This window comes from Dryobates pubescens, chromosome 4 (genome assembly GCF_014839835.1).
Source record: "Dryobates pubescens isolate bDryPub1 chromosome 4, bDryPub1.pri, whole genome shotgun sequence".
Taxonomy (NCBI): Eukaryota; Metazoa; Chordata; class Aves; order Piciformes; family Picidae; genus Dryobates; species Dryobates pubescens.
The window spans coordinates 45,929,049-45,956,911 of record NC_071615.1 but is presented as its reverse complement, the minus strand read 5'-3'; the positions used below and the strand labels follow the sequence as shown (position 1 = coordinate 45,956,911).

The 27,863-nt window shown below is 44.8% G+C and overlaps 1 protein-coding gene across 1 annotated transcript in view; it reads left to right on the top strand.

Annotated features, from left to right (window-relative positions):
• The first annotated feature begins 1,410 nt into the window (after positions 1-1,410).
• Positions 1,411-27,863, top strand: part of RFTN1 (raftlin, lipid raft linker 1) — a 117,389-nt gene continuing 90,936 nt past the window's right edge. Inside the window, exons 1-2 of the mRNA XM_054161223.1 lie at positions 1,411-1,478; positions 11,852-12,007. Of these exons, the coding sequence (XP_054017198.1) occupies positions 11,863-12,007 (145 nt within the window). The 5' untranslated portion in view covers positions 1,411-1,478; positions 11,852-11,862. The remainder of the gene's footprint in view (positions 1,479-11,851; positions 12,008-27,863) is intronic.

Here is a 27,863-nt window from a genome sequence, read left to right as displayed (position 1 = left end):
ATTGATAGGATCTACTTGCCCTGTCTACACATGACCACATACTCAGGGGTGCCACTGACAAACTGTCCAGGACCTGGGCAGGCTTGAAAAGAGGCCACTGAACTTATTGAAATTTAACACAAATATTCTGCCTCTGGGAAGGGAGGGCACCTTGCACACATACAGGACTGCCTGTCCGGGTAGCAGTGCTGTTTCAGAGCCTGTGAGCGGCTTAGTAGGCAGTAAGCTGACCATACCCAACAAAGGTAACAACACTGCCAGTAGCTTGGAAAAAGTATCCGCTTCTCTTCTGCACACTCTCTCCAGGTCTGTTATTTCCCCTCACAGTCCTGTGACAAGAAAGCTGGCAAGCTCGAACATTTGATCTGGAGAAGAGAGGGCTTGCCACCGGCTGAGGGACGATGAGGGAACAGACACAGTAAAGGGGAATGTGCCGGCTCTGATTGGAAGAGGCTTTAAGCCCAGTCCACTGCTTTAAGCCCACGCTTAGCTTGACTGTGGGACTGAAAATACCGACGCCAGGTCCTCTTCTGGCTGGGGCTGAAGGGCAAGGAGCAAAGCTACAGCAGGGGCCAAAGCCAGGGGAGGGGGCTGAGTCGAGCTCTGCGTGAGGGACTTCCAGCCCTGGCCGGCGGGCGGAGCAATTCCCCTTCGGGCGGCGTCGGTGGAGTAGGCGGGAAGCGCCTCTGGCTCTGCGCGGGGTTCGGCTCTGCAGCTCGGAGGAAGAGGAAGTGGCCGGGGCGCCAGGCCGGCCGGGCTGAGCGCGGAGCGGAGCTGCCCGGCGCGGCCCCGCGGAGGCGTCTCCCCACATCTTGCCACCGCCTCTAGGCTGCGCTGCACAAACTTTGTGCCGGGCAGCGGGGCCGTGTGGCGGCGCAGCGCTGCCCCGGCACCTCCCTGTCGCGGAGCCGAGAGGGGAGCGGCCCCGGAGCGCGGCGGGCGGGCACGGGCGGCAGCCGGAGGAGGAGGAAGCGCTGTCAGTGGGGCTGGCCGTCTTCGCCCGCCGGGCATCCTTCAGCACAGCCGGTCTGCGCTTCGTCCATCGCCTGTCCCAGGTACCGTCTCGCACCCGCTTGGCCCGGCGGGCAAACTCGGCGAGGGGGCGGGAGAGGAGCCGGGGCTGGCGAGGGGTTGCTGCTGGACAGAGTTGGTGCAGCAGAGCGGGAAAAGCTGTTCCGGAGCTCTGATTCGTCTTGATCTTCTGTCTTCTGAAGTTCGGAGCGAGGCTGGGGCTGGCCGGCGTGCCCGGCTGTGGAGAGCTGCTGGAGGCTGGCGCGGGGGCGAGGCGCTCCCTGCCACCCTCTCCCCGGCCGGATTTCGGTTTGTGCAGTGCCCACAAACCGCTGCTCCGAGAGGGGCGGCGGTCCAGCCCCTTTCGGTCCTGTCGCTTGTCGAGGGGCCGGTGCGGAGCTCGCTGGCGCTGACCGTTGGGCCCGGGAAGACGTTGGAGCCGGCGGGCTTCGTCGTCCTGTCAGAGGGTAAGGAGACCTCCGGAGTGCTCTGTTGGCACTTCTGCAGCCGGGGCGCTTGCGGGTACTGGAGGCGGCTTTACTGAAAATCGCTGTCAGCCAGCGCCGTTCTCCGCGTCCAGCCATCGCCACGGTGAGGCAGAGCCAGGAAAGGCTCTGAGAGCAGCCGGGGTGCCTGCCTGCGCGCCCAGCCCGGCGCTGCTCCTCGCACGCTGGGCACCTGGTAGCGGCAGTACCGCGGCGTGCCAGCCTGTGACTAGCTGCGGTCTGTATTTGTACAGCTGTTCTTTTCAAGGGCTGGGCTGCAGATTGCCTTTTGAAGTCCGCGATACTGTTTCTGCTCATTTTTCTAACAATGAGGAGAGGTAGTGCGGATCATCAGTTGTGTATCTGAGTATGAAATGAACGTCTAGCTTATCTAGTTTCTTGTCACAGCAGCTACTTGCAGCCTGTCTGTTTCTGGAAAAGGGTTGTTTAGTTGGATGAACTTCTAGAGTTCTTCTGTGGTACTTCCAACTTCGTCAAATAATTAATGGGAGACATTTGTTTTCCATTAGGACTGAGCGTGCTGCTCTGGATCCAGAGCGCTGCCAGCTCAGACCAGGCAGAGAAGTTGCAACCAGAGGCTGCTGTGTGGCAGGACAGGGAGCAGTGCTGGAGTTAATTGTTTGGTCTTGGTGGCTGATGTACTAAAGTGATTGTTGGATGTGAAATGATAAAAAACTAACTCCACCTGACAAAACGTTCCTAAGGTGTTTTCAGCCAAAGTTTGGAAGCCGTGCTGCGGTTGTGTACTTGCTTATTTTTATTCCCATAAAAAAGCTCAGCAAATTATGACTTGGGGTGTTTTTTATTTACTAGGAGAATAACTAGCATTGTCAAGATGTAGCTGATCCTGTAGTTTACAAGGCTCAATCTTTTTGTACATCTGCCTTTATGCTTTATTTTTAACGAATCCATTCCGTTGCAGCTTCTGGTGTTGAATAACAGCTTCCTGGCAATAAACCTCTTTTTTGCAATACTAGTGGTCACATTTGTGTGTTTGATTTCTGGGTTTTTCTTAAAAAAAAAAAAAAAAAAGAAAGGCTCAGAATGAAGAGTTATTTTAGGAATCTGACCTACCATTAATTTAGTTACATTAGACAAGGGGCTTTCCATTGCTTGAATGCTGGCATTCCCCTGGTCTGAGAGCGAGAATGTGGCACGAAATGAGTCTATGCAGCTGTGATTAAATACCTAGGGGAGTTCTGAGCTGTGGTACTGAGAAATGCAGATACCATATTGGCTATAAGGAAGTGGCCTTACAACCTGTGGCGAAAAAGCTGAAAAGGTGGAGCCAGAGCGCTCTGAAGAATAAAAATCAAAGTTGATGAAGTCGGTATTTTAAATAAATACTGCATAACTATGACTCCATCCCCCGACTTCATGTGAGATTCTCCAGCTTCACACCTGGTTCCAGTGGATCACTTTGCTTTTTACTCCAAGTTGGCTGGCCAGGTTTTATTCTCTGTGAAGCCACTGTGCATATGTTGCAGTAGGTACCTGTTTGTCGTACCTTTTTCCTGTGGGTTTGGAGAGGTGTGGGATTAACTTTAAAAGAAGATCAGCTTTATATCTAACATTGCTATGCACATTTCTGTTTGATCTGTTCAGTCTTTAATTTGCTAAACAATAAATCTAACTACTATAGTTTTCCCATAAATTCTTGAGAGTAGTTCTCTAGTCCTTGGCATCTCAGTAGTCTCCTGTCTTCACGTGGAGGTATCTTGGTTGAACATTCACAGCAGCAGCATTTCAGAAGTTTAACCTGTGCTTTGTGTGGTGACATTAATGCTCAGTTATCTTTACAGAATGCTTTTAGGCAGGGTATTTCTGGTTAAAATATGTTGTACCATCAGAGATATTTTGCTGTACTGAAAGACAAGCATCATGGTATCATTAAGTATTAAATCCTTTGCATGAGTGTTATGGGATGATGTGGGTGGGGTAAGAAGCAAGGGTCTCCCAGCAACCTGCTCTTCCTCAGATTGCTCCCCAGCACCAGCACACTTGCCTTGCTCCTCCACCAGTTCTCTCTGATCCTGTTTGCTTTTCATCCTCCCACCCTCTCACCACATGCACACGCATGCAAAACAGCTTTGTTTGCCTAGAGAGGTTAAGAGCAGCTAGTGGCAGCCCCTGGTTAGGGGCAGGGAGCCTGTGGAGGTGGGTCACCAACCTACAGAGCCAGAGGCAGTACAGAGGAGAGTAAGTATGTGTTATGTAGGGCAGCAGATTTGAGCCCAAGACCAGTGTTGTGAACACTGTAATAAAAACAATAGCACCTAATAACATTTTGTTGAAATCATGTTGTCACAATGGCGTGTTATTTGACATGCTGCACGCTAGGGCTGTGCTTGCTTGCTGTGTGGCTGTTGTATATGAGACCTATCAGCATGGCCTGTTCTAGCTTTACTGAATCCATATCATAGTTATCCACCTATTACTCAGTTTTCTCCCTAAAGCTTAGCAAACTCTTGAGACTAGACTAGCAATTGTCTTAACTGGCTAAATTATTTTCCTCCTTTTCTCATGTAGACAGTACGTTTTCTTGTCTCCTAGGGAGATGACACTAAACATGGTGCAATACTTTGTTTTTTTAATTCTAGCAACTGGATCTGCAGTTTGTCATGACAAGTCTTCCAGAATTCTTGGTATGACTCCAAATTAGTGCTCCTGATTCGTGTTCTGCTTCTGTTCAGTTGTGGTATCTTTGACCTCTCTCACTAGGCCCAGCGTCTGGCACATTTCATTCTGTGCTGGTGTTTCTTGATCTGAGACCATAGTTTTCCTCTGCTGAGCTTTTTTTTTCCCTGTCACTTGCAAGCTCTCTGCTTATCCTACTTTTCCTTCTTTGTTAGGTAATTTGTATCACTGGATCTGGAAACCTTCTTATGACTAGGACTAGGGGGAATGGAATGAAGCTGGAGGTGGGGAGATTCAGGCTGGACGTGAGGAGGAAGTTCTTCCCCATGAGAGTGGTGAAGCCCTGGAATGGGTTGTCCAGGGAGGTGGTTGAGGCCCCGTCCCTGGAGGTGTTTAAGGCCAGGCTGGATGAGGCTCTGGCCAGCCTGATCTAGTGTGAGGTGTCCCTTCCCCTGGCAGGGGGGTTGGAACTAGATGATCCTTGTGGTCCCTTCCAACCCTGATTGATACTACGATACCACGAATTCTCTTGTCACTTCCTCTGGGTACAAATCCTGCAGATACTCATATTGTAGTTTAAACATGTTCCAGACCTCCCCTGCCCTTATGTTCTCCAACTTTCCATTTCTTTTCCTCTCACTAATAACTTCTCTTTTTCTTTTTTTTTTGGATTTGCCTTTTGAAATTGAAAACCTTAATTTCAGATTTACTTTGCTTGGTCTACTGTTTAAGTAAAATCTATGATAAAGAATAAATCTGGAATTATTCTTTCACCAACCTCTGTATAAACAGAGGCTTAGTTATTGGCTGCAAGTCTAAAATCCTGATGGTACTAGTTAAACTAGTTAACTACCCGAAGGGAGGTTGTAGCCAGGTGGGGGTTGGTCTCTTCTCCCAGGCAACCAGCACCAGAACAAGAGGACACAGCCTCAAGCTGCACCAGGGGAGGTTTAGGCTGGATGTTGGGAAAAAGTTCTTCATAGAAGGAGTGATTGCCCATTGGAATGGGCTGCCGAGGGGGATGGTGGAGTCACTGTCACTGGAGGTGTTTAGGAAGAGACTGGATGGGGTGTTTGGTGCCATGGTTTAGTTGATTAGTGTTGGATGTTAGGTTGGACTGATCTGAAAGGTCTTTCCAACCTGGTTAATTGTATTCTATTCTAATTCTAAATGGGTAAGTATATGGTGAAAAGAATTGGTCAGTTGTGATACCAGCAATATATAGGTGTGACTTAGTATCATAGTATCAGTCAGGCCTGGAAGGGGCCACAAGGATCATCTAGTTCCACCACCCCTGCCATGGGCAGGGACACCCCGCACTAGATCAGGCTGGCCAGAGCCTCACCCAACCTGGGCTTAAACACCTCCAGGGACGGGGCCTCAACCACCTCCCTGGACAACCCATTCCAGGGCTTCACCACTCTCATGGAGAAGAACTTCCTCCTCATGACCAGCCTGAATCACCCCACCTCCAGCTTCATTCCATTCCCCCCAGTCCTATCACTACCTGATATCCTGAGAAGTCCCTCCCCAGCCTTCCTGTAGGCCCCCTTCAGATACTGGAAGGCCACATTAATTGTCCTTTGTATTTTCAAAATAGGTCTTTAAGACTATTTTCAATTACTTGTTAAACATTAGTTACTTAAGCAACTGATTCCCCACAGGTAAATGCTATGATCTCACAAAAAACCCTATGCAGTGGTAAGCCAGAGAGGTGAAAATGGGGATGTGTCAGGAGCACAGGCAGTTCTGTTCTGGAAACCTGTAAAGGATCATCCTATTCTTCTTTCTTTACGTGCACACCCAGTTTGCCAGCTCTAGTGTTTTTAATACTCTGCTTTGGTTATCCTTCTCTGCCTGGCTTTTTTTATTATTTTTTCCCCCTTTTGCCTAGTTTCTCCTTTTCTGCTTCACTGCTTTAAGTATGCTAGGAAAGGGACTCAGCCATAATTTGCAAGCTCGCTCAGGGTTTGTTTTTTCAGTGCTGAATGGGGACTAAATACACTGATGTTTTGTAGACTGGGAAGGATGTAAGGAGTGACCACATGCCAGCAAGAGAACTGAGCTGAGTGTGAAGTGCTTATTATTTTGCACATGAAAAGGTTAAGATTGCAGCAGTGAGGTTTTAAGAAAATAAGTGTTTCTCAATGCTGCACAACAAATGTGAAGTCCTGTAATTATTTCTAAAAGCCTTCTAGCATCCCTGTGAGGTTGCTAAGTGTTGCCCATTTAAGGATGAAGCAGGATGAAAGGACTTAACCAGAATCAACAGAGAAAACCTCTTAATATGTTGCAGTTGTCTTGTTTCCCAGCTGCTGGACTCCTCTGTAAGAACACCATCTGTCTTAATTTTATGAAAGGAACTTTAGCACTAAGTTATGTATTATAAAAATGAATTAATTCATGATAAAGCTTAAAAAATAAGGTCACTAGTTCTGGACAAACAAACATTTTAAATGTGCTAATGCAGGCAGGCTTTTTCTCACTAATTACACTTAAAAACAAGCTGACAGTAGCATAATTTACCTACACATCACGTTTTCTTTGGATGCCATATTAACACTATCTGGTTTCTGCTTCAGTTGGTAGTGTACTGCACTTACATGTGTATTGGAAAATTAGAATATAGAATACATTAGCTTCTACTTAGCAGCTGAGTCCAATATTATAAGTATTTAAAAGAATTGTTCAGGAATTGTTTTCAAATCAGCCTGTGAGCAGTCATCAACACACTGCTTTCTGTAATATCGAGGGAGCTGAAGTAAACCATTTGGCCAATACAGTTCTGGGCCCCTCAGTTTAGGAAAGATGTTGACTTGCTGGAGCGTGTCCAGATAAGGGCAGCAAAGCTGGGGAAGGGTTTGGAACACAAGCCCTATGAGGAGAGGCTGAGGGAGCTGGGCTTGCTTGGCCTGGAGAAGAGGAGGCTCAGGGGAGACCTTATTGCTCTCTACAACTACCTGAAGGGAGGCTGTAGCCAGGAGGGGGTTGGTCTCTTCTTCCAGACAACCAGCACCAGAACAAGAGGTCACAATCTCAAGCTGCACCAGGGGAGGTTTAGGCTGGATGTTAGGAAGAAGTTCTATACAGAGAGAGAGATTGCCCATTGGAATGGGCTGCCCGGGGAGGTGGTGGAGTCACCATCACTGGAGGTGTTTAGGAAGAGACTGGATGGGGTGCTTGGTGCCATGGTTTAGTTGATTAGTGTTGGATGATAGGTTGGACTTGATTATCTTGAAGGTCTCTTCCAACCTGGTCTGGTCTATTCTATTCTATTCTATTCTATTCTATTCTATTCTATTCTATTCTATTCTCCATACTTAGTTGATAAACATCCTTAAAATGACTTAGTCTGATAATTTATTTGAGCTTCCATTAACCATATGGTTCTGTTACATTTCAGCATAATTTTCATTATTATTTCTTGGAGATCAATTGTTACGGAGTTCCATGAGAGGAGGGGGCAATATATCAGAAAATTAGCTCAATTTTTCTTCCCAAATCCCAAACCAAAAAAATCAGATAGAAAGAAGGCAAGGGTTTTTTTTTTTTATTTCTCTTCTCCTCTTTATGCTTTTTTGCTGCTGAAAAGTAATCCTAGGAGTTGAACCAGTATTAAAAAGAAAACAAGCTGTTAGCCACATGGTATTAGTTGATGCTTATTTTTCTTCTTTGCTAATTCTGAACTTGTACTTAATCTATTTTGAACACAAGCTTGTAAAGCAAGAAAGCAAATTGAAGCTGCAGAGGGTATTTTACCAAAGCTCAGGTTCAGAGATGACGACTTTAGAACATGGCAGATCTCTAAAAGAGCTATGAAAATTCCTGTATTCAAGAAACTCTTGTTTTCATGGGTCACAGAGATGCTTCAAAATGGCAACACTGTGGGGTTTTTTCTTGTGTTCTTTTTTCTTGCTCTGTACAATTTGTTGTCTTTTGTTTGGTTTTCATAGCAGAGGATGGTCATTAAGATGAAAAATCAGCCTTCTGGCAAGCATTCTGAATTAATGCCAAACCCAGTGTGTTTTGTAGTCCAGTCCCAAGTGGATGGCTCTCCATGCTGCCTGACTTGTGGGTTGGCACAGTTTGCAGAGATCACTGCTCACATGGGCAGTGAGGGTAGACTGGTTTTCTCAAAAGGGCTGAGGAAATGTTTTCTAGAGAAGCACAGGAGGAGACTGTCGGTGGCTGCCACTGGGAGAGCAGGCTTGTACTTTCTAGCACTTTCACCACAATTTAGGAAAGACTGCAAGACTCTCTGTGATGTGAAATGCTGAATCCCTATCATCCATCACTGTCTGAAGGGTCCTGTGGATTTCAGACTCTGTGTAACTAGGAGTTGCAGGCACTGCAGTTCAATTACCTCTGACACGGACTTTTTTTCCCCCCTTACATAAATGCCATACTGTGATGTACAAGAATTACTGGACCATCACTGGAACAGGAAATTTGATACACTTACTAACACTAACTGCTATTTTAATTCCTCACTCTGCAATCTATTAAAGCATAACTATACTGCTAGAGGTGTTCCACTACAGTCCATGGAAATAGTCATAGTATCTTGTTAGGCACATAAATGTACAATGTATATGAAAATAAATGGCATGTTAGACTTAAGTTACTCATATAGAATAGAATAGAATGGAATAGAACAGAATAGAATAGGACCAGGTTGGAAGAGACCTTCAAGATCATTGTGTCCAACCCATCAACCAATCCAACCCACCTAAACAACTAAACCATGGCACCAAGCACCCCATCAAGTCTCCTCCTGAACACCTCCAGTGATGGTGACTCCACCACCTCCCTGGGTAGCCCATTCCAATGGCAAATCACTCTCTCTGTATAGAACTTCTTCCTAACATCCAGCCTAAACCTCCCCTGGTGCAGCTTGAGACTGTGTCCTCTTGTTCTGGTGCTGGCTGCCTGGGAAAAGAGAACAACATCCACCTGTCTACAACTTCCCTTCATCAGGTAGTTGTAGAGAGCAATAAGGTCACCCCTGAGTCTCCTCTTCTCCAGGCTAAGCAACCCCAGCTCCCTCAGTCTCTCCTCATAGGGCTTGTGTTCCAAACCCCTCCCCAGCTTTGTTGCCCTTCTCTGGACTCGTTCCAGCAAGTCAACCTCCTTCCTAAACTGAGGGGCCCAGAACTGGACACAGGACTCAAGGTGTGGCCTAACCAGTGCAGTGTACAGGGGCAGAATGACCTCCCTGCTCCTGCTGGCCACACTGTTCCTGATGCAGGCCAGGATGCCATTGGCCCTCTTGGCTGCCTGGGCACACTGCAGGCTCATGTTCAGCCTACCATCAACCAGTACCCCCAGGTCCCTCTACCTGGCCGCTCTCCAGCCACTCTGACCCCAGCCTGTAGCTCTGCATGGGGTTGTTGTGGCCAATGTGCAGAACCTGGCACTTGGATGTGTTCAATCTCCTGCCCTTGGACTCTGCCCATCTGTCCAGCCTGTCGAGGTCCCTCTGCAGAGCCTCTCCACCCTCCAGCAGATCAACTCCTGCCCCCAGCTTGGTGTCGCCCGCAAATTTACTGATGAAGCAGCACAGGAAAAAGGAAGCACAGGAAAAAGGAAGAAGTTGCTGTTTGTATGAAAGAATAATACTCTTATCTACTTAATGCTAGTAGTTGTCATTACCAACAAACACCCAAACCCAAACAAATGATAGAAGGCACCATTTTGGGAACTGAAAAAGGTCCTAAGAATTATTAACCTTCAATTCCAAAAGACAAAATTTTCAGTCCTCAATCCTAGCTTTCATTTGTAGAAACTGTTAAAATAAAGTAGTCTTCAGCTTGGATGTATTGGTCATTCTTGTTTTGGTGTATTTAGTAGTGACTTTGCACTAAGATGTAGGAATGCACTTACGGACTCTGTAGATGAGATGAAGTTGGCTGGTGTTGCTGAGCCTGGAAGGACTTCCAGCTCTTCCAGGGGTGCAGAAGAATGGGACAAGATTCTTACTGAGTAGTAGAAATGCAAAGGAATAAAGCAAAATTATGGGGGATGAGTTGGAAACTGCTCAATTAGCTGTGTTGGATAAAAATGAAGAGAAATGGGGGTTTTGTTTGCTGGGAAGCTGATAGAAAACTGTGAATATGATTCAGCTGCGAGTGACGATTTTAGGTGCAGTAGGCATGTTATTTGCAGTAGAGACAGGGAAACATCAACATTGTTGTAATAGACCTTGCTAAGATCTGATTTTGAGCATTGGGTCACCTGGTATCATGCAGAGAAATGCAAAGAGATGTGATGGAGTGAGCAGGGAGCAGAGATCTCATCTTGCAAGTGGCAGGAACTTGAGCACACTTACGCTAGCAAAATAAAGAGGGGGTTTGGTTCCTATTCCTAAAAATTATCTCAGAGGGATATATGAGAGGGACAAAGTTATACAAATTAAAGCATAGTATGTAGATTGCAAATACAGTGACTAAATTTCTAGCCATTTGAGGAATGGAGCTGTGACACAGGTTTACAATCACTTGGAGACAGAGAACCTGAACTGGTTTTTCATTTAGCACTTTAGGTTTGTTAACTGTTGTGGTCAAGGCATCCGTGGTCTGCAACTGAAGTGTTTCAGGTGCTCATTTCTATCCAACAGAGGTTGCAGGGGTGCTGAAACTCTGATCTTCATGATGCCTCATACAGCACATTTACACTGAACGGATCTTGGGCCTCACGGTGCCCAAAGTGGCCTGTGGGAGCCCCTCTTTGTCACTGAGTGATGATTCTGCACTCCCCTCCCCATCCCCACAGCATGGGTTTCTCCATGTGGCCGATGGCAGGATGTTGGGTGGGTTGTAATGAAAAACCTCAAGGTGCTAATGGATGTGTCTTTATCTTTTCATATTCCTTGCTGGTTGAAATGATTTGCCTCAGTCTGACCAGCGCAGCTGAAGGCAAATGAGAGGACTTGGATCATCTTGAGTATTTTCACCAAGCAATTCTTCCATTCTTTCACACTCAAATGACCAATTATATGCAGGACATCAAGAAACATTTACTGTGTATCAGAAATGGTTGCCAGAAGTAAGCCTTTAAAATGTGAGCTGGCAGCTTATTAAAGAGAACTGGATTTATCTAATGCAGTCATGTGGTCATGTGCCTCTTGTGGTTTGAAGATGGCTTCTGTGAAATGTCATTGTTTCCTGTGCTTTACCTGACAAAAACAAGGTAGAAGGAAGTGAGGTAGTTTTCTGAATGCTGGTAATTCTCTGCAAACCTGCTTTTTTTCCCATTGAATTGCAAGTCCAGATATTAATTTGAATGTTACAAACATCTTTGTGAAAGATAATACAATCTGCTCTCATAGTAACTGCATGTATAGAAATGGCTATTAAGTTGTCAGCCCTCATATTAGCCATTTTTTTTTGTAATGGATTATGTGTCTTTCAGAGTATACTATTGAATGCATTCAAAAGATGCAAAAGACATGCATTAAACTGTCAATTTTCCAATAAAATAATAGCATGCCTAGGAGTTGGTATGAGTGGTATATGGTTCAGTTGCTATCTGAGCATTTATTTAATTATGCAATTTTGTAGAGTTTGTAGGTAGCTTGTACTTAAAAACTAAAAACCACAGTAGGGTACTAGTGTGGGCCATAAAACCATACAGAAAACCCCCAAATTAATGGTGTTTGTACATTTTCTGTTTTCCCTTTCCATGCCTCTCTGTGTCAGGAGCTGCTGCAATGGGTTGTGGATTGAACAAACTGGAGAAGCATGATGATAAACGACCTGGTAATATCTATTCAACTTTGAAGAGGCCCCAGGTGGAAACCAAGATAGATGTTTGCTATGAGTATCGATTCCTGGACTTCACAACACTAAATGATAGTAAGTACACAATATTTTCCTTTAGAATATTTCCTATTCAAATGAACATGTTCATTGCTCCATAATGTCTTTTTAAATGGTAGCTAAGTTTTTTAAATGTCTTCTGTTTCTTTAAGCAAAGGTCTTCTTTTCAGTCATACAGTCACAGAATCATAGAAACATTCATGTTGGAGAGGACCCTCAGGATCACCAGGTCCAACCAATAACCCTACTCTACAAGGTTCACCCCTAAATTATGAATGTGTACATGCAGAGATCTTATTGAGAATGCTCTGTAGTTTTTTTATCCTTAGAGCTAGTTGTAGGTGTTCAAGAGGGGACTGGATGTGGCACTTGGTGCCATGGTCTAGTCATGAGGTCTGTGGTGACAGGTTGGACTCTTTGAGGTCCCTTCCAACCTTAGTGATACTGTGATACTGTTATCAGATTTAAATTATTTTACACATACACCCCTTTTTGTTGTCTTTTTTATTATTATTTACTTAAATGTGGAAGTTTGTTTCCCTGGTTTGCATTTTATCTGAGTTTCATATGGTAAAGCAATTCATGTCTGCCAGGTTATATACTTAACGGTTTTCTTCATCCCCTTCTGCTCCCTTTGCTCCCTCAGGATTATTTTGAGAGGTTGAAGTTACTGTTTTCAGTTCTACTAACTTACTTCAGATAACACTGATGCAGTTACAGGTGCACCCATGTGGGTGGAAACAGCAATGGGAGAAAACATCTCCCACAGAAAACAACCTCTAAAACATCAAAGAAGTGAAGGTCCAGTTTCATGTGATTTTTACCTTGGTGTTTCGGTACTCTGAAGCAGTCTTGCTTTAATTCACATGACAATCCACAAATACTCCATTTCTTTCCCCTCTGATTGACATTAGACATCTCTGCCAGTATTGCCTGTGCCCTCTTTCACTTCAAAATTAGCCTGCTCTACAAGCAATTACTCCTCACACCATTTGGAAGCCTGAAGCTTGAGCAGAAGGCTGGGACCTGCTTCTTGCTATATATAAAACAACACAGTACCAAAATCTGTTGCAGTTAGCTGGCAGGATGCCAGGTAGAGCCTCTGAGCTTTTGCCCTGCGGTGTGCTGCTCCTTCTCTTGTTTTGCAAGTCAGGTCAAAGGAAAAGCCAATGTGGTAAGTCTCTCACTTGGTGTGACACCTCTAGTGCAGTTTAGTATGTTCAGCCAAGAGTGATTTGAATTTGCTGGTTTTTAAAACTTGCTGCAAGTGAACTTGAATTTGGAAAAGGTGGAGGTTTGGAGTAGGTGGTTGGACAGGAGTGCAGTTTTGTAGGTGATATGGAAGCTGACAAATTTTGTCTTTACAGCCTATCACCAGCACTTGTGGAATCTGATGTGTTTTGTTACACTAATTGGGATACTCAGCAGTTACTGTGAGCACCAAACAATGGGGAGGGTTTGTTTTTTACCTTTTTATGTATTGCATTGTGTGTTTATGGTTTGGGGGTTTTTATTTCAAAGTGACCTAATTGTGGTCTTTGATAGTTTGACAACTTCTACTGGGATGTTCTGTACACTATGTCATTAGTGACAATTACTTAAGAACACATTTTTATGGGCTTTTCTGGGGTGCCCCATAAGCTTTGGCCTGTGCATTCTCCTTATACCTCCTGAAGTCATCTTTGTCACTGTTTGGAAGAAGAATTGGTAGATGCAATAGCAATGTGACTTGCCTCAGGCACAGAGGCTGTCTGGCACACAACAGAAAATTAAATCCAGACTTTCCAAGTCTGATGAAATGGATAGATTTGTTGTAAGGCATACTTGTACATTTTTCTTACTCACCATAGATTGCTTTACTATGAATTTGGGAAGCATGGGTCTAGAGACTGTAAGTGCTTTCAGAAAGTTCTTTGGCTTACCAAAGAGTGTAAGCCGTGCAGCTCTCACTGGGTTCTATTCGGGCCTGTTGTATCCCCATCGTTTGAGTCTTCAGATGCCAGTGGATAGGCAGATGAGGGTGGGATGCAGATGTTGTTCCTGCTGTTTCTCTGCAGTATCACCCACAGCTATGTGCTCTCAGGTTTGGCAGGGCAGTAGCTAGTGGTTATGCAGCTCACTCCCTGTTTTGTGTCATTGGCTGGCTGAAGGCTCCTGTTGCGCTGTGTAGTGTTACGATGTTCCAGGTTTTTCTTAATGGTAACAGCATCGCAGGTTGGTTTCTATTTTTGCTCAGAAATAACCTCTGCAGATAACCAGAGTTAATGCTAGGTGTTTCACCTATGTTCATGTGGATTCAGAGGCTTCTAAAAATGAGATGCTCACAGCTGCATAAGAAGAACATTTGGGTTGTGAAATGCATCTTCTGTGAATCTACTTTAGCACTTTCAGTGTGCATTTATATCCTGACATCACTTTTTTCCCCACAAGTTTTCTGCTTCATTAGGTTTTGAGAAAAAGCCATGTTAAATTATGGGTGACTGTATTTTATTATATCCTTATTCTAGGCTTTGTTTACAAGACTAGTGAACCTGGCTCAGAAGACAGGTACTAATTTTTCTCTGGGGCTTTTCTATTGCATTTACTGCTCTGATAACTGTGTCTCTCACAAGTGTTTAGTCTTAATGGTGAGCAGGATGTGATTATTTCCATGTTGCAAGTGAGAGCTAATACACAGGTCACTGCCAGAAGTTTTCAGACTACTTAGCTTCTCTTCATGGGTTGCAAAAGCAGCTTGCATTGACTTTAGTCATAAAGGAAGGTGCTGGTCATGTTTGCAGTTTGGAACTGCATGTGTTCTCAAATCTGATACCCAGATAATCAGAGGTCACTTCCAGAAGGTGGTGTATGTTTCAACTGCAGTTTCACAGGCAGCTAGGTGGATGTAGGTTTTCTGCAGCTATATATGGTGAGATACTGCTCCCCTCTTCTGCCTCCTGTTAGCTCTGTGAATTGATGTAACTCATGGATCTGGCAGGAGGCTATGTAGTCTTTTTGTTTGGTTACACTCTGCCACATCAGTGTCTTGTGGAAGGGTCTGAAGAATGCTGGAGATGGTAGAAGTGGTGGGACTGTGCAGTCAGGGAGAGAAACAGGACCTTCTTTAAATCAGCTCACACTGTTATGAACTCATTCCCTTGGCATAATTCTGTTGAGAATAGGGATGGAATACTGTCCAACTGGTCTTTGCTATGATAGTCAGAAACTTAGCTTGGCTTGCTTGCTGTGTTTCATTGCTGTCTATCTTCTGGCATAGACAGCAGAAGGTATGTAAGGAAATACACTCCTTTATTAGACATGTTACTAATTTCTGAACTTCACTCTGCACTTATGCAGATGACCAGTGGAAAATAATGTTTGATCACTTATTTAAATACTGTATAAATGATGCATAAGTGCAAAATACAGAACTTAGGATGCAAGTGTAAACTTTATTCTGGCATTTCTGAGTTTCACAGAATTGATGTCCTTGGAAGTAAAGTGTCTAGAGAAAGATTTCCCAGGCTTTCAAGGAAAGTAGGCTGCTGAGTTTCCCTGACTGTTAACATATAGCTTCATTCCTGGTATGCTCATTCAGCTCCTGAACTCTACACCCACCTCACTGCCATCCTGTAAGGCTCATTCCTTCACTGAGTCAGGCTCATCTGTCACTGTGCAGTCCAGTCCTGTGTCATCTCCATCGTCAGCTGGCTTACTCTGACAGATTTCTAGACTGATGCTGCAGGAAACATTCTGTTATCAAGACAGAAGCAAATTGAGATCTATGTGGATACATTTAAGGCTTTTATTGGAGAAAGAAAACAAACCTAAAAATACTTTATCTAGACTGATGCTGCAGGAAACCTTCTGTTATAAAGACAGAAGCAAATTGAGGTCTATGTGGATACATTTAAGGCCTTTGTAGAAGGAAAAAAACCCCAAACAACTAAAAATACTACATCATCTGCCCAAAAGTAAAATACTGTTATTTATTTTCAACCCCTCTACGTATGAATAATGATCTTGTGCTTCTCTTATCTCCAAGTTTATTTGAGAACAGAAGGTAAATGGTGAGTGAACCTGAGGAGAACATGTGCTGGCAAATGTCATAGTCTTAATTTAAAGCAACAATGTTTTCAGCAGTGACTCTATTTTCTTTTGCTATTTTGTTTGAAAGAGAAATGTTTCAGTAATTGCATTCCTTCCCTACTCCTACCTGATCTACCTATTTTGGAAAACATCAGTGACTTGCAATGGAAAACTTGCAATGACAGGTTGCACAGAAACTGAGCTCTCTCTCTTCATCCTTTATTTCTTCCACCTCTGTTGAGTTACAATGACCTCCGGAGAGAAACTAGGAATCTTATCATACTAGTATCAGTCAGGGTTGGAAGGGACCACAGGGATCATCTAGTTCCAACCCCCCTGTCATGGGCAGGGACATCTCACACTAGATCAGGCTGGCCAGAGCCTCATCCAGCCTGGGCTTAAACACCTCCAGGAACGGCACCCCAACTACCTCCCTGGACAACCCATTCCAGGGCTTCACCACTCTCATGGGGAAGAACTTCCTCCTCACATCCAGCCTGAATCTCCCCACCTCCAGCTTCATTCCATTCCCCCTAGTCCTATCACTACCTGATACCCTGAGAAACCCCTCCCCAGCCTTCTTGTAGGCCCCCTTCAGATACTGGAAGGCCACAATAAGGTCTCCTTGGAGCCTTCTCTTCTCCAGACTGAACAGCCCCAACTCCTTCAGTCTGTCCTCACAGGAGAGGTGCTCCAGCCCTCTGATCATCCTCGTGGCCCTTATTTATCTCTTCCCCTTCTCAGAGTGGTGTGGAGTTTTTTTGGTATGTAGGGCATTTTACTTTATTGTATTTTTTTCCTTTTCCTTTGCTTTGCTTTACAGTCCTGCAGCACTTCATTGCTCTGATGAGTTACGACAGGTTTTGGCCTCGAATAAAAATGGCATGAAACATATGCTAGCCATGTGATGAGAATGAAATGGGGGGAATAAATTTTTTTGTGAGATGGGGAAAGGCTATGCTCTGAACAAGCCATTTGTGCTATAAAACCACTACACTCCAGATGTTGTGACTGACGGAATGACAAACAGCAATGCTTCACATCCCAGAGAAGTTCTTAAGGTATCATGTGAATACTGAGGTGTATGGGTTTTATCCTTATTTTCAAGAATTTGTCTCTTTAGATAAAAAAAAAAGGTCATAAAATTGTTTCAAAAGTAAAGTTATGGGTTGCATTCCATCACTTCCACCCTATATTTTTTTTGAGTGTCTAAGATGTTGTCTAAGAACATGTATTTTACTGGGAAAATACTCCTAGTATAACAAGAGGGCCAGTGGCATCCTGGCCTGCATCAGGAACAGTGTGGCCAGCAGGAGCAGGGAGGTCATTCTGCCCCTGTACACTGCACTGGTTAGGCCACACCTTGAGTCCTGTGTCCAGTTCTGGGCCCCTCAGTTTAGGAAGGAGGTTGACTTGCTGGAACGAGTCCAGAGAAGGGCAACAAAGTTGGTGAGGGGTTTGGAACACAGCCCTGTGAGGAGAGGCTGAGGGAGCTGGGGTTGCTTAGCCTGGAGAGGAGGAAACTCAGGGGTGACCTTATTGCTCTCTACAACTACCTGAAGGGAGGTTGTAGGCAGGCAGAGGTTGGCCTCTTCTCCCAGGCAGCCAGCACCAGAACAAGAGGACACAGTCTCAGGCTGTGCCAGGGGAGGTTTAGGCTGGATGTTAGGAAAAAGTTCAACACAGAGAGAGTGATTGCCCATTGGAATGGGCTGCCCAGGGAGGTAGTGGGAGTTGCCCTCATTGGAGGTGTTCAGGTGGAGGCTTGATAGGGTGCTTGGTTGCATGGTTTAGTTGATTAGGTGGTGTTGGATGATAGGTTGGACACAATGATCTAGAAGGTCCAATCTGGTCTATTCTATTCTATTCTATTCTATTCTATTCTATTCTATTCTATTCTATTCTAAATTCACCACACACACAAAACCTTCTGATTTGAAGCATTTTGTATGTGTGTTGTATGTATTGTGTAGATATATATTTATATATGTGTGTGTATATATATATATAAAAAATGTGAAAATGTATCCATCTTTCATGTTTTGACAAGCTTCTGGACACTCTACAGTAATCTTTTGGAACCAGTTATACTGCTCAGAAGACATTTGTTACTGTCTTCTTACAACTGCTATGGCTGGGCTTTTGATTTTGAGTTCTTTGGGTTTTAATACAAGGCTCAGACAATGTGTTAATCAATCTTTATAAAAGACATCATCACTGTATTGAAATCAGTAGTTAAAAGAACCATTTCAGTGTGGACATATTCTTAATTTGGGATTAGATTTTAATTTTAGGCTTAATAAAACAGTTTTCAGTATTCAGTATCACTAAGGTTGGAAGAGACCTCAAAGATCATCGAGTCCAACCTGTCACCACAGACCTCATGACTAGAGTAGGGAGGACACTAGTGCCCACTGCAGGCTTGAAGTCACGACCTTCCCATTAAGGGTCTTATGTGCCACCAACTGAGCCACAAATCATAGATTTCTCCTCAGAGTAGGAAAATGAGTAGACTAATTGGAACTTGGAAGTGTCATGCACTGGAAAGCATGTGAGTTGAGGTCAGAGAAGGTATGTTTCCTATGGAATACATATGGGTTTTGTAATCATCAAAGTCTGTTTCCTGCAGGGCACTTTATTTGTTGTTGACTTCAGTGCTTACCATCTCTTCCTATTGCTAATGTTTATATTGCATTAAGCAGTTATTTGTGCCTGGCTTCTGCTTTCTGTTTCTCTTCACCACTCACTTAAAAAGAACAGACATCACAACCAACCAAAAGCCCCCACTTCTCTGAGCAAGTGATTGTTCATCTGAAAAACCCAAAGAAGAGCAGAAATGCTGCAGCCCTGCCTTTGCAGGTGGTGGTGTTAGATTTAAGACTAGTCAAAGCAGTTGTTTCCCCAGCGCTGCAGCTATTTGATTTCCTGTTTTCATTTCTGTAACCAAAAGAGCATAAATAAAATCAGCATTTGGGTTTTGTGCTGCAGGTTCACCAGGTCTGCTACCACCATTTTGTTCTTGGGAGTCATGAAACAAAATTAGCAGGGCAAAATGTTGTTAGGTTATTAGGGTGAGGTGACAGCTTGAGCTGGACTGCGTATAGATCATCTACAACGAGCTGAAATACTGCTTCAGAGGAGAGCAGTAAGTAGCAGGTACAGAGCACTAAGCCCAGGAGCAGGAGAGGCCAATAGATTACTCCTGTGTAGCCAAGGTTCTGCTGATGCTTCCCTTCTGTTTAAGCTTTGTCTGTGCACATATCCTATTCAACTTCCTTTGATTGTATGCACATAATAAAAAGAATCAGCAGAAGGAGATTGCCAGATCTGGGCTTCAGTCCTCTCCATTAATGTGAACATAAAGAAATTAATCTTTCTTTTTTTTGCTTCTCTTGGCATTTGGTTTCAAATGAGTTACAGTCTGCAGTAATATGTAACCCTTCAGGACTTGCCACTGTAAGTCACAGCAAAATGAAGTGTTCATGCTGTAGCAGTTTCCAAAATGTATTTGTGTGTCTTGGGGAAGTTGCAGTTTGACATAAAAGGAGCATTCCATATGTTAGTAGCTTAATAAATGCAATAAGTTACACTGTAAGTGTAATTGCTTTAGAGAGTTTTTAGGAATAATTTGCCCCTCTTTTCCCATGGTTGCCTTTTTCAGAAGGATACATAACCTGAGTAAAATCTGTTAGACATATTCTAGTTTCCAAATACAAGCTTTGCTTTTCATAATCACTGTAGCTAGATCCTTGTTATGGTAGACTGTGTGCACACATTCTCTCTTCTATATGTATAGAATCATAGAAGTGTTAGGGTTGGAAGGGACCGCAAGGAGCATCCAGTTCCAACCCCCCTGCCATGAACAGGGACACCTCACACTACATCAGGTTGCTCACAGCCACATCCAGCCTGGCCTTAAAAACCTCCAGGGATGAGGCTTCCACCACCTCCCTGGGCAACCTGTTCCAGTGTCTCACCACCCTCATGGGGAAGAACTTCTTCCTAACATCCAATCTGAATCTACCCATTTCTTGTTTTTTCCATTATAATGCCCACCATTGTGCTTTATTTTATGAAGTATTGATTGATTTGTTCTCTTTGCATGGAGGCAAAGCAAACCATGAACTGCAGTTGTGCATTATGAAAGATTTATGTAAAATAAAGTAATTTTAAAGTCCCCTTCTTTCCCACCATATCTGCCCCTTTCCCCCTTAAATCCCAGAGCACCTGGGCTCTGTTGGAGTCTCCTCCCACCTCAGGTGTGGCCACTTTGCCCTAGCCAGGTGTGGTCCCTTTGCCTTCCCCACCCACTCCCCTTTTTAATCCCCCCAGGAGAGGCAGAAGCCCCAAGCTGAGCCCATCTGGGCTGAGGGATCCTCCTCTCATCTCTGGTGAGTGCCCCTGGTGCACACTGGGTGATGGTGGTGGTGACAACAAAGGCCGGGGGGCCTGGTGGCCCCCCGGTTGTTAGGGCCAGGATTGATGACTCCTCCAATACCATCCACGGGTGCTGGCTGGGGCTCCTCACTGGGGCTGAGCTCCTCTGGGTGATGTCTTGGCTGGTTGAGGGTCTTGCCCTTGGCTCTGGGATGGGTGCAGTAATGGTGGTGGTGGAGCAGAAACTGTTTAGGCAGGTTGGAGGGTGGTGTAGAGGCAGCAGGAGCTGCTGTGGGAAGATGAAGGCTGCTGGTAGGGGAGGGAGAGGGGTTAAACTAGCTGAGTCTTAGAGGCCACCTCCAAGTCTGGTGATTCTATGACTCTATGATCTAGTTCCAACCATCTTGCTGTGGGCAGGGACACCTTCCACTAGACCAAGTATCTTTAAGGGTATATATTTTTTTTTCTACTGTACATAGAAACCAAAACATAATCTGGTAGCTGTGATGAACTGATGGATTTTGGATTTGAAGCTACCTTATTTTGAAAATAAGGTCTTGTGTATATTGACATAAGAAATGAAATGATGACATGAAATTCAAGAGAGGATAAAAAAATTACTGGCATAAGAACCATTTAAAATCTCACTGAATTTGGGGAAAGGGTTTGGCTTTTTCAGTACTATTGCTCAGCAAATGTTGATCTTTGTCTGAAGTGTAGGTAGTGGAAATACTGAAGTACATTCATAACTCAAAGACAAGTTGTCTTAACAATATATTAAAGTATGCCATTTGAGAAAGGAAATTCCATAATCCACTCCTAATTTTGCAGCCTGACTCAATAACTTTTAATTCAGAAAAAGAGTGGGAAGGATAGAATCATAGAATTGTTAGGGTTGGAAGGGACCTCAAGGATCATCCAGTTCTAGCACCCCTGCCATAGGCAGGGACACCTCACACTGAATCAGGTTCCTCAGAGCCACATCCAGCCTGGCCTCAAAAACCTCCAGGGATGTGGCTCCCACCACCTTCCTGGGCAACCTGCTCCAGTCTCTCCCCACCCTCATGGGGAAGAACTTCTTCCTAACATCCAATCTGAATCTACCCTTCTCTATTTATTTTTTTTCCATTCCCCCTAGTCCTATCCCTACCTGACCCCCTAAAAGGTCCCTCCCCAGCTTTCTTGTAGGCCCCCTTCAGATACTGGAAGGCCACAATAAGGTCTCCTCAGAGCCTTCTCTTCTCCAGACTGAACAGCCCTAACTCCTTCAGTCTGTCCTCTTAGGAGAGGTGCTCCAGCCCTCTGATCATCCTCGTGGCCCTTCCAGCTCCAGCACATCCAGGTCTTTCCTGTAACAGGGGCTCCAGAACTGGATGCAGCACTCCAGGTGCGGTCTCACCAGAGTGGAGCAAAGGGGGAGAAATCACCTCCCACACCTGCTGGCTATGGTTCTCTTGATGCAGCCTAGAATGCAATTGGCTTTCAGGGCAGCAAGTGCATACTACCTTTCAAATGGAAGAAAAAAATTAGGTTTAGTCTGTGTATTAGAAATCTCAAATACTTGAAAGAGCACATACATGATGTCTTTTGGCACTGTACTTTCAACTTGTGATGAAAAGTGTAGTTTTGTTTTAGGTGCCTTCATAGGATCTCACCCTAAACACATTGAGGGACAACAATGTGCCCTTGTGGCCAAGAGAGCCAATGATATTGGGGGGTGCATCAAGGAAAGTGTGTCCAGCAGATCTGGGGAGGTTATTCTACCTCCTACTCTGCTCTGGTGAGACCACACTTGGAATACAGACGGAGACCTGCTGGAGAGAATCCAGTGGAGAGCCACAAGGATGATTAGGGGTCTTGAGCCTCTCCCCTGTGAAGAGAGACTGAGAGCCCTGGGGCTGTTTAGTCTGGAGAAGACTGAGAGGGGATCTGATCAATGTTTATCAATATCTGAGGGGTGGATGTCAAATTTATGGGGTCACTCTTTTCAGTGGTGCGCAATAATAAGCCAAGGAACAACAGGTTCAAGCTTGAACATGGAAGATTTCACCTCAGCATGAGGAGAAACTTCTTTACAGTGAGGGATGTGTGCCCAGTTGAATGTAGTCACTGAGCTCTGACAAGAGTTGCATCCTGTACATGACAGACAGGAATGTTGTAATTCTCTCAAATCATGGAAAAATTATTGCAGATCTGTCTAAAGAGAGCTCTGAACTTCCAAGGAACTTCTACTGTCTCTCAGTAACTTGGGAACTGCACATGATTTTTCTGAGTTCTCTGTCTTTTGCCTCTGGCTTTGTACATTTTTTCCAGTCTTCATGTGGTTTTCATCCTTCTGATGCTGCTCAGGAGCCAAGGAGACAGATCTGGCAGTTTGCAAAGCTGGTAGACAGGCATTCCTGATGGAATGGTGGAAGTTTTTCAAACCACAGGGGCCCAATCCTATAGTCTCAGAAACAAAACTTCACTTGTGTTTAACGGGAATGGGAGATCATACAGTGGCTTGTAACCTTGAATAGTAAAATACCTCATGGTTTTACTATGGGAAAGAAGTGATGAAGAGTCATCTCTGTAGTAATCTGCTTAGTCTCTTTGTGACTTCTTGCAAAAACATTTCTTGACATCAGCCTGGTAAAAGATGATGCACGAAATTATGCAGTGTTTTCATTTTAATGGAGGTCTCAATTATTTACTTTCTGAATAAGTGTTCTAGTTTGGCTAGATGAAAGATTTTAGGACTGGTTAATCCTGAGAGCAGGATTCAGCCTTTGAGAGAAAAAGAGGAGTTGTTGCTGTCAACTTCTCTTGACTCAGAAGTAGCTTTTCTGACACATTCCAGAAGGAAAACCCTGAGTAGATGTACCTTGGTTGTGTGGCATTTTTTCTGTTTGCAGTTACTTGTTCTGATCTTCCTTTGTGAAGAATAAGAAGTCTCTGTTGTGATAGAAACAGTGTGGGTATTGAGCTATTGCACATAGCCTGTAACAGAGCCTTGATAGGTCAGGCCAAGGGTCCATGTAGCTCAACACTGGCAGGGCATATCTTAAGCCAGTAGTGTAGTGCCAGAGGAATGGACAGCCAGGCTGGAGCAGTTGCTTCTGGGCAGCTTATGCTGCATTAAATGCATTTTGAAGGTTCTGCTTCTTAACAAAAGTTAGCACCCTCTTGTTCAAGGAACATCCTTGTTGCAGGTGTTTTAACCTAGTCCACCTGTTTCAAAGCAGCCTGAATCAAAGGTCTGTGGGAAATGTTTGCTTTCTGGCTTGCACGCCCTTCTGGGGGCCCTTGTAGGAGGTCCCATTTGGTCCTAATGCCCATCTTGTGCACATGACTGTAGCTTGTCATTGCCTCTGCCCATAACACTTGTGCAGGGATTTCACATGCAGAAGCAAGTCCAGTTTCTGCTCTACTTCTCTTCCCAGTTTTTCTGCTTTTTCATACATGTTACTATTGTACCTACTGCCTGATGTTGTCTTCTGATTTTTCTTGCCACTTGCAAAAACTATGAGCATCCTTCTGCAGCTGTATCAGCTATTGTGTGAGTACACTTCAGTAGAGCTGACTCCCCCCTGCTCCCTCTGTACTTAGTTTGAGGAGGAAGTTATGGACTGTGCTTTACTTTCTTGGGTTTTCAATCTTCTGTGCGCTCTACCCTACATGCACTGGGGGGGTACTATGGGTGTAGGACACAAGGTGGGACAGGTAGGGCTAGTGGCTGCCTCTCTGCACTAAGGATGATGTGGTGAGTCAGAACTTGCTGTTGTTACAAGCTGTTTCCATGACCTTGTCCTCACTGGATGCAATGGTCTGCAAGGCCATCTTGCAAACACTGCCCTTGCAGCCAGGCACAGCAGAGCTGACAATGTCTAGAAGTGAAGAGATTCACTCCTTTCCTGCTAACAGTTGATCATTTCTCTCTTTTAGGTGGGCATATTTGTTTTGTCTGTTCCCTGACTCTGACTGCCCATTTTTGACTACTTCTCTCTTTTCTTTTTTGTTTTTCTCCTGTTGGCAGAGGCCTTTGACTGCTGGTTCTGTGGCCTTCAGGAAACCTAACAGACTGAGCACTGAGTTGTTAGCTAAGGAAAGACATAGCTGAAAAGTAGCAGCAGCATACCATGCAGGAAAAGGGATGGGTTAGGGTGAATCTTGTGCCCTGCTCTTCTGTGAAGTGACAAAGTGGAGAGAACTGACAAAGAGAAGAGTGATAAATTCTGTCTTTCTGCATCCCTGGCTTGGAGTGGAGAGACTTCTAAGGACAAGGGAGGCTAGTAGTACAGGCTTGTCAAGTCCTGCAGTATGGATATCAGCTCTTTCTTATTCTGCACAAGGAAACGTCCCTGAGAAGCATCTGTTCCTTCCCTGCTTAACTTTTAACTTGCAGAGGAAATGGCCTGCCACTCCTCTTCCTAGGCTTTTGGCAGAGGCACCCTGTTCAGAGGAGGACTGTGCCCTGTCAGTTGCTTGATAGGCTGTCAACACTCAGCTGACACGTCAGCTTATATGACGCTCCAAAGGGTCTTCATAGCCAGAATCCTTCAATCCCAGAAACTGCCTCCATGCTCCTTCCCACAAACAATTCAGAAATTCTGTCAGCCATGTGATGAGTAACATCAATAGCCCAGGCTCACTGACATAATTTTTTTGCTGCACCCAAGAAGACACTGGCACTTGAGGCTTCTCCTCTGAAAAAGTGGAGTGGAAGGCCCAGCTGCAGCTATCCTGTTCAATACCTTTATTGATGATCTGGCTGAGGGGATTGAGTCCATCATCAGTAAATTTGCAGATGACACCAAGCAGATTTAACACAGATATCTAAGTGCTGGGTTCTACACATTGGCCACAGCAACCCCATGCAGTGCTACAGGCTGGGGTCAGAGTGGCTGGAGAGCAGCCAGGCAGAAAGGGACCTGGGGGTAGTGGTTGATAGTAGGCTGAACATGAGCCAGCAGTGTGCCCAGGTGGCCAAGAAGGCCAATGGCATCCTGGCCTGCATCAGGAATAGTGTGGCCAGCAGGAGCAGGGAGGTCATTGTGCCCCTGTACTCAGCACTGGTTAGGCCACACCTTGAGTCCTGTGTCCAGTTCTGCACCCCTCAGTTTAGGAAGGATGTTGAGATGCTGGAATGTGTCCAGAGAAGGGCAACAAAGCTGGTGAGGAGTTTGGAGCACAGCCCTATGAGGAGATGCTGAGAGAGATGGTGTTGCTTAGCCTGGAGAAGAGGAGGCTCGGGGGAGGCCTTATTGCTGTCTACAACTATCTGAAGGGAGGTTGTAGCCAGGTGGGGGCTGGTCTCTTCTCCCAGGCAACCACCAAGAGAACAAATGGTTTAGTTGATTAGATGGTGTTGGGTGATGGGTTGGACTTTATGATCTCAAAGCTCTTTTCCAACTTGGTTTATTCTATTCTAAACAGCAATAGATCAGAAAGTGGTAGTGAGCAATATCTTTGTCAGCTTTATTCTCAGGGAGGAACATTGTGGCCCAGTCTTGTAAGGAAATGAAGACCAAAGGAGAGAAAATGGGATCTGGAGCTTCAGGAGCTAGGGAAAAAAGGTGGTGAAGTAATGATATGGCCTGGGCCCATGTTGTTGTAGGTCATGTGCATGGAGACCCCAAACATTGTGTACAGTGTGTTATTGTAATGTTGGCTGCTGTGTTCGTCTGTGTTTGGACAGGGAAGGAGCTTCACAGTTGCATCTCTCTGTGTATGTGTGCCTAAGAGGTCTGTGTCAGTGTAACTTCATATGCTCTGCTCACTTTGTTGCCAGGATGAATGTGGGTGCTTGTGCACAGTGGGGAGAGAAGATGAGGCGTTCAGAAAGGAGAAAACAGCAGATGAAACATGGAAAGAATATTAAGGGACAGGAGGAGCTGAACATACAAACTGAAAAACCTTGAGGGTGATGGTAAAGATGGAGGAACAGCTATGATTTGACTCATTAAGCAGGAAGACAAGACATGGCATTGTGTGACTCTTCAGTGTTTGGGAGCTTTTCATTCCTGGAGGGGTGTTGATATCAAGGAAGCCCAGCAGGGACTGTGGCTGTCATTCTAACAAGGTTTGCTCTCAAGTTCTGCCTGGATGAAATTGTGCATGGGCAGGCATATGATCTTGTACTGAAGATGTCTTACATTTTTGGGTTTAGAACCCTTTTGGGTCTTTCATGACAATTTGTTTCATGGAAGTGACATGATGAGACTTTCCTGAATGTGTTAGACATTTCATTACTGAACAGGGAAAGGTTACTTTAAACCTTAAAATGCTATCATTTGTTGTAAGGATTAACATTTAGTCTGAAGACTAATGGGAGAACATTGAAGTAGTTTAAATCTATCACATCTGTTGTGCGTGGAAACTGCTGAATTCTTCATTAGCTTTGCCCAGGCCTGTAAAGCAGCTGTTGAATCACAGAATGGTACAGGCCAGAAGGGACCTCCAAAGGTCATCTAGTTTGACCTCCCTGCAGTCAGCAGGGACATTCTGAAGTAGATCAGGTTGCCCAAGACCTCATCACACCTTACCTTAAATATCTCCAGGGCAGGGGCCTCAACTACCTTCCTGGTCAACTTGTTCTGTTGTTCCACCACCCTCATAGTGAAGAACTTCTTCCTGATATCTAATCTTAATCTGCACTTCTCTAGTTTGAAGCCATTGCCCCTTGTCCTGTCACTGCAGACCTTTGTAAACAGTCTCTCTCCATCCTTCCTGTAGCCCACTTCAGGTACTGGAAGGCTGCTATTAGGTCTCCCTGGAGCTCCTCTTCTCCTCAGCTCCCTCAGCCTGTCCTCATAGCAGGCTCTAATCCCCTGATCATTTTCGTGGCCCTCCTCTGGACCCCCTCCATCAGGTCCATGTCCTTCCTTCCTATATTGAGGGCTCCAGAACTGCACAGTACTCCAGGTGAGGTCTCATCAGAGCAGAGCAAAGTAGCAGAATCACCTCTCTGGATCTGCTGGCAACACATCTTGTGATGCAGCCCAGGCTGTGATTTGCCTTTGCAGGCTCACACTGCCTGCTCATGTCCGGCTTGTAGAACTGTTGCTTTAGCAACAAGCATAATTATGACCACAGTTTAAGGTTATGAGTATTGTACTCAGCAAAATAATGTTGTTTGCAAATGTTAATGATTGTGTCTCATGTATTAACTGTTCTTCAGGCTAGTAATCTTATGGCATTTGCATGGATTTCGTGTGCAGATGCCTGACCTGCATTTTCTTAACTTAGTCATCATATAGAGAGAGGCACTAATCCTGTGTCCATCATAGTGCATTACCTGCATGAGACTTTTGTTTTTCCAGTGCCTGTGTGTATGTGCATAGGTAGCTTAATAAGTGTCTTGTCTGTACAAGAGATAAATGTACTACTAGCAAACATCTCAAATTGGGCCTGTTATAATGCACCCCTTTGCATTAGGTATCATTTTAATGCTGCATTCCAGGCACTT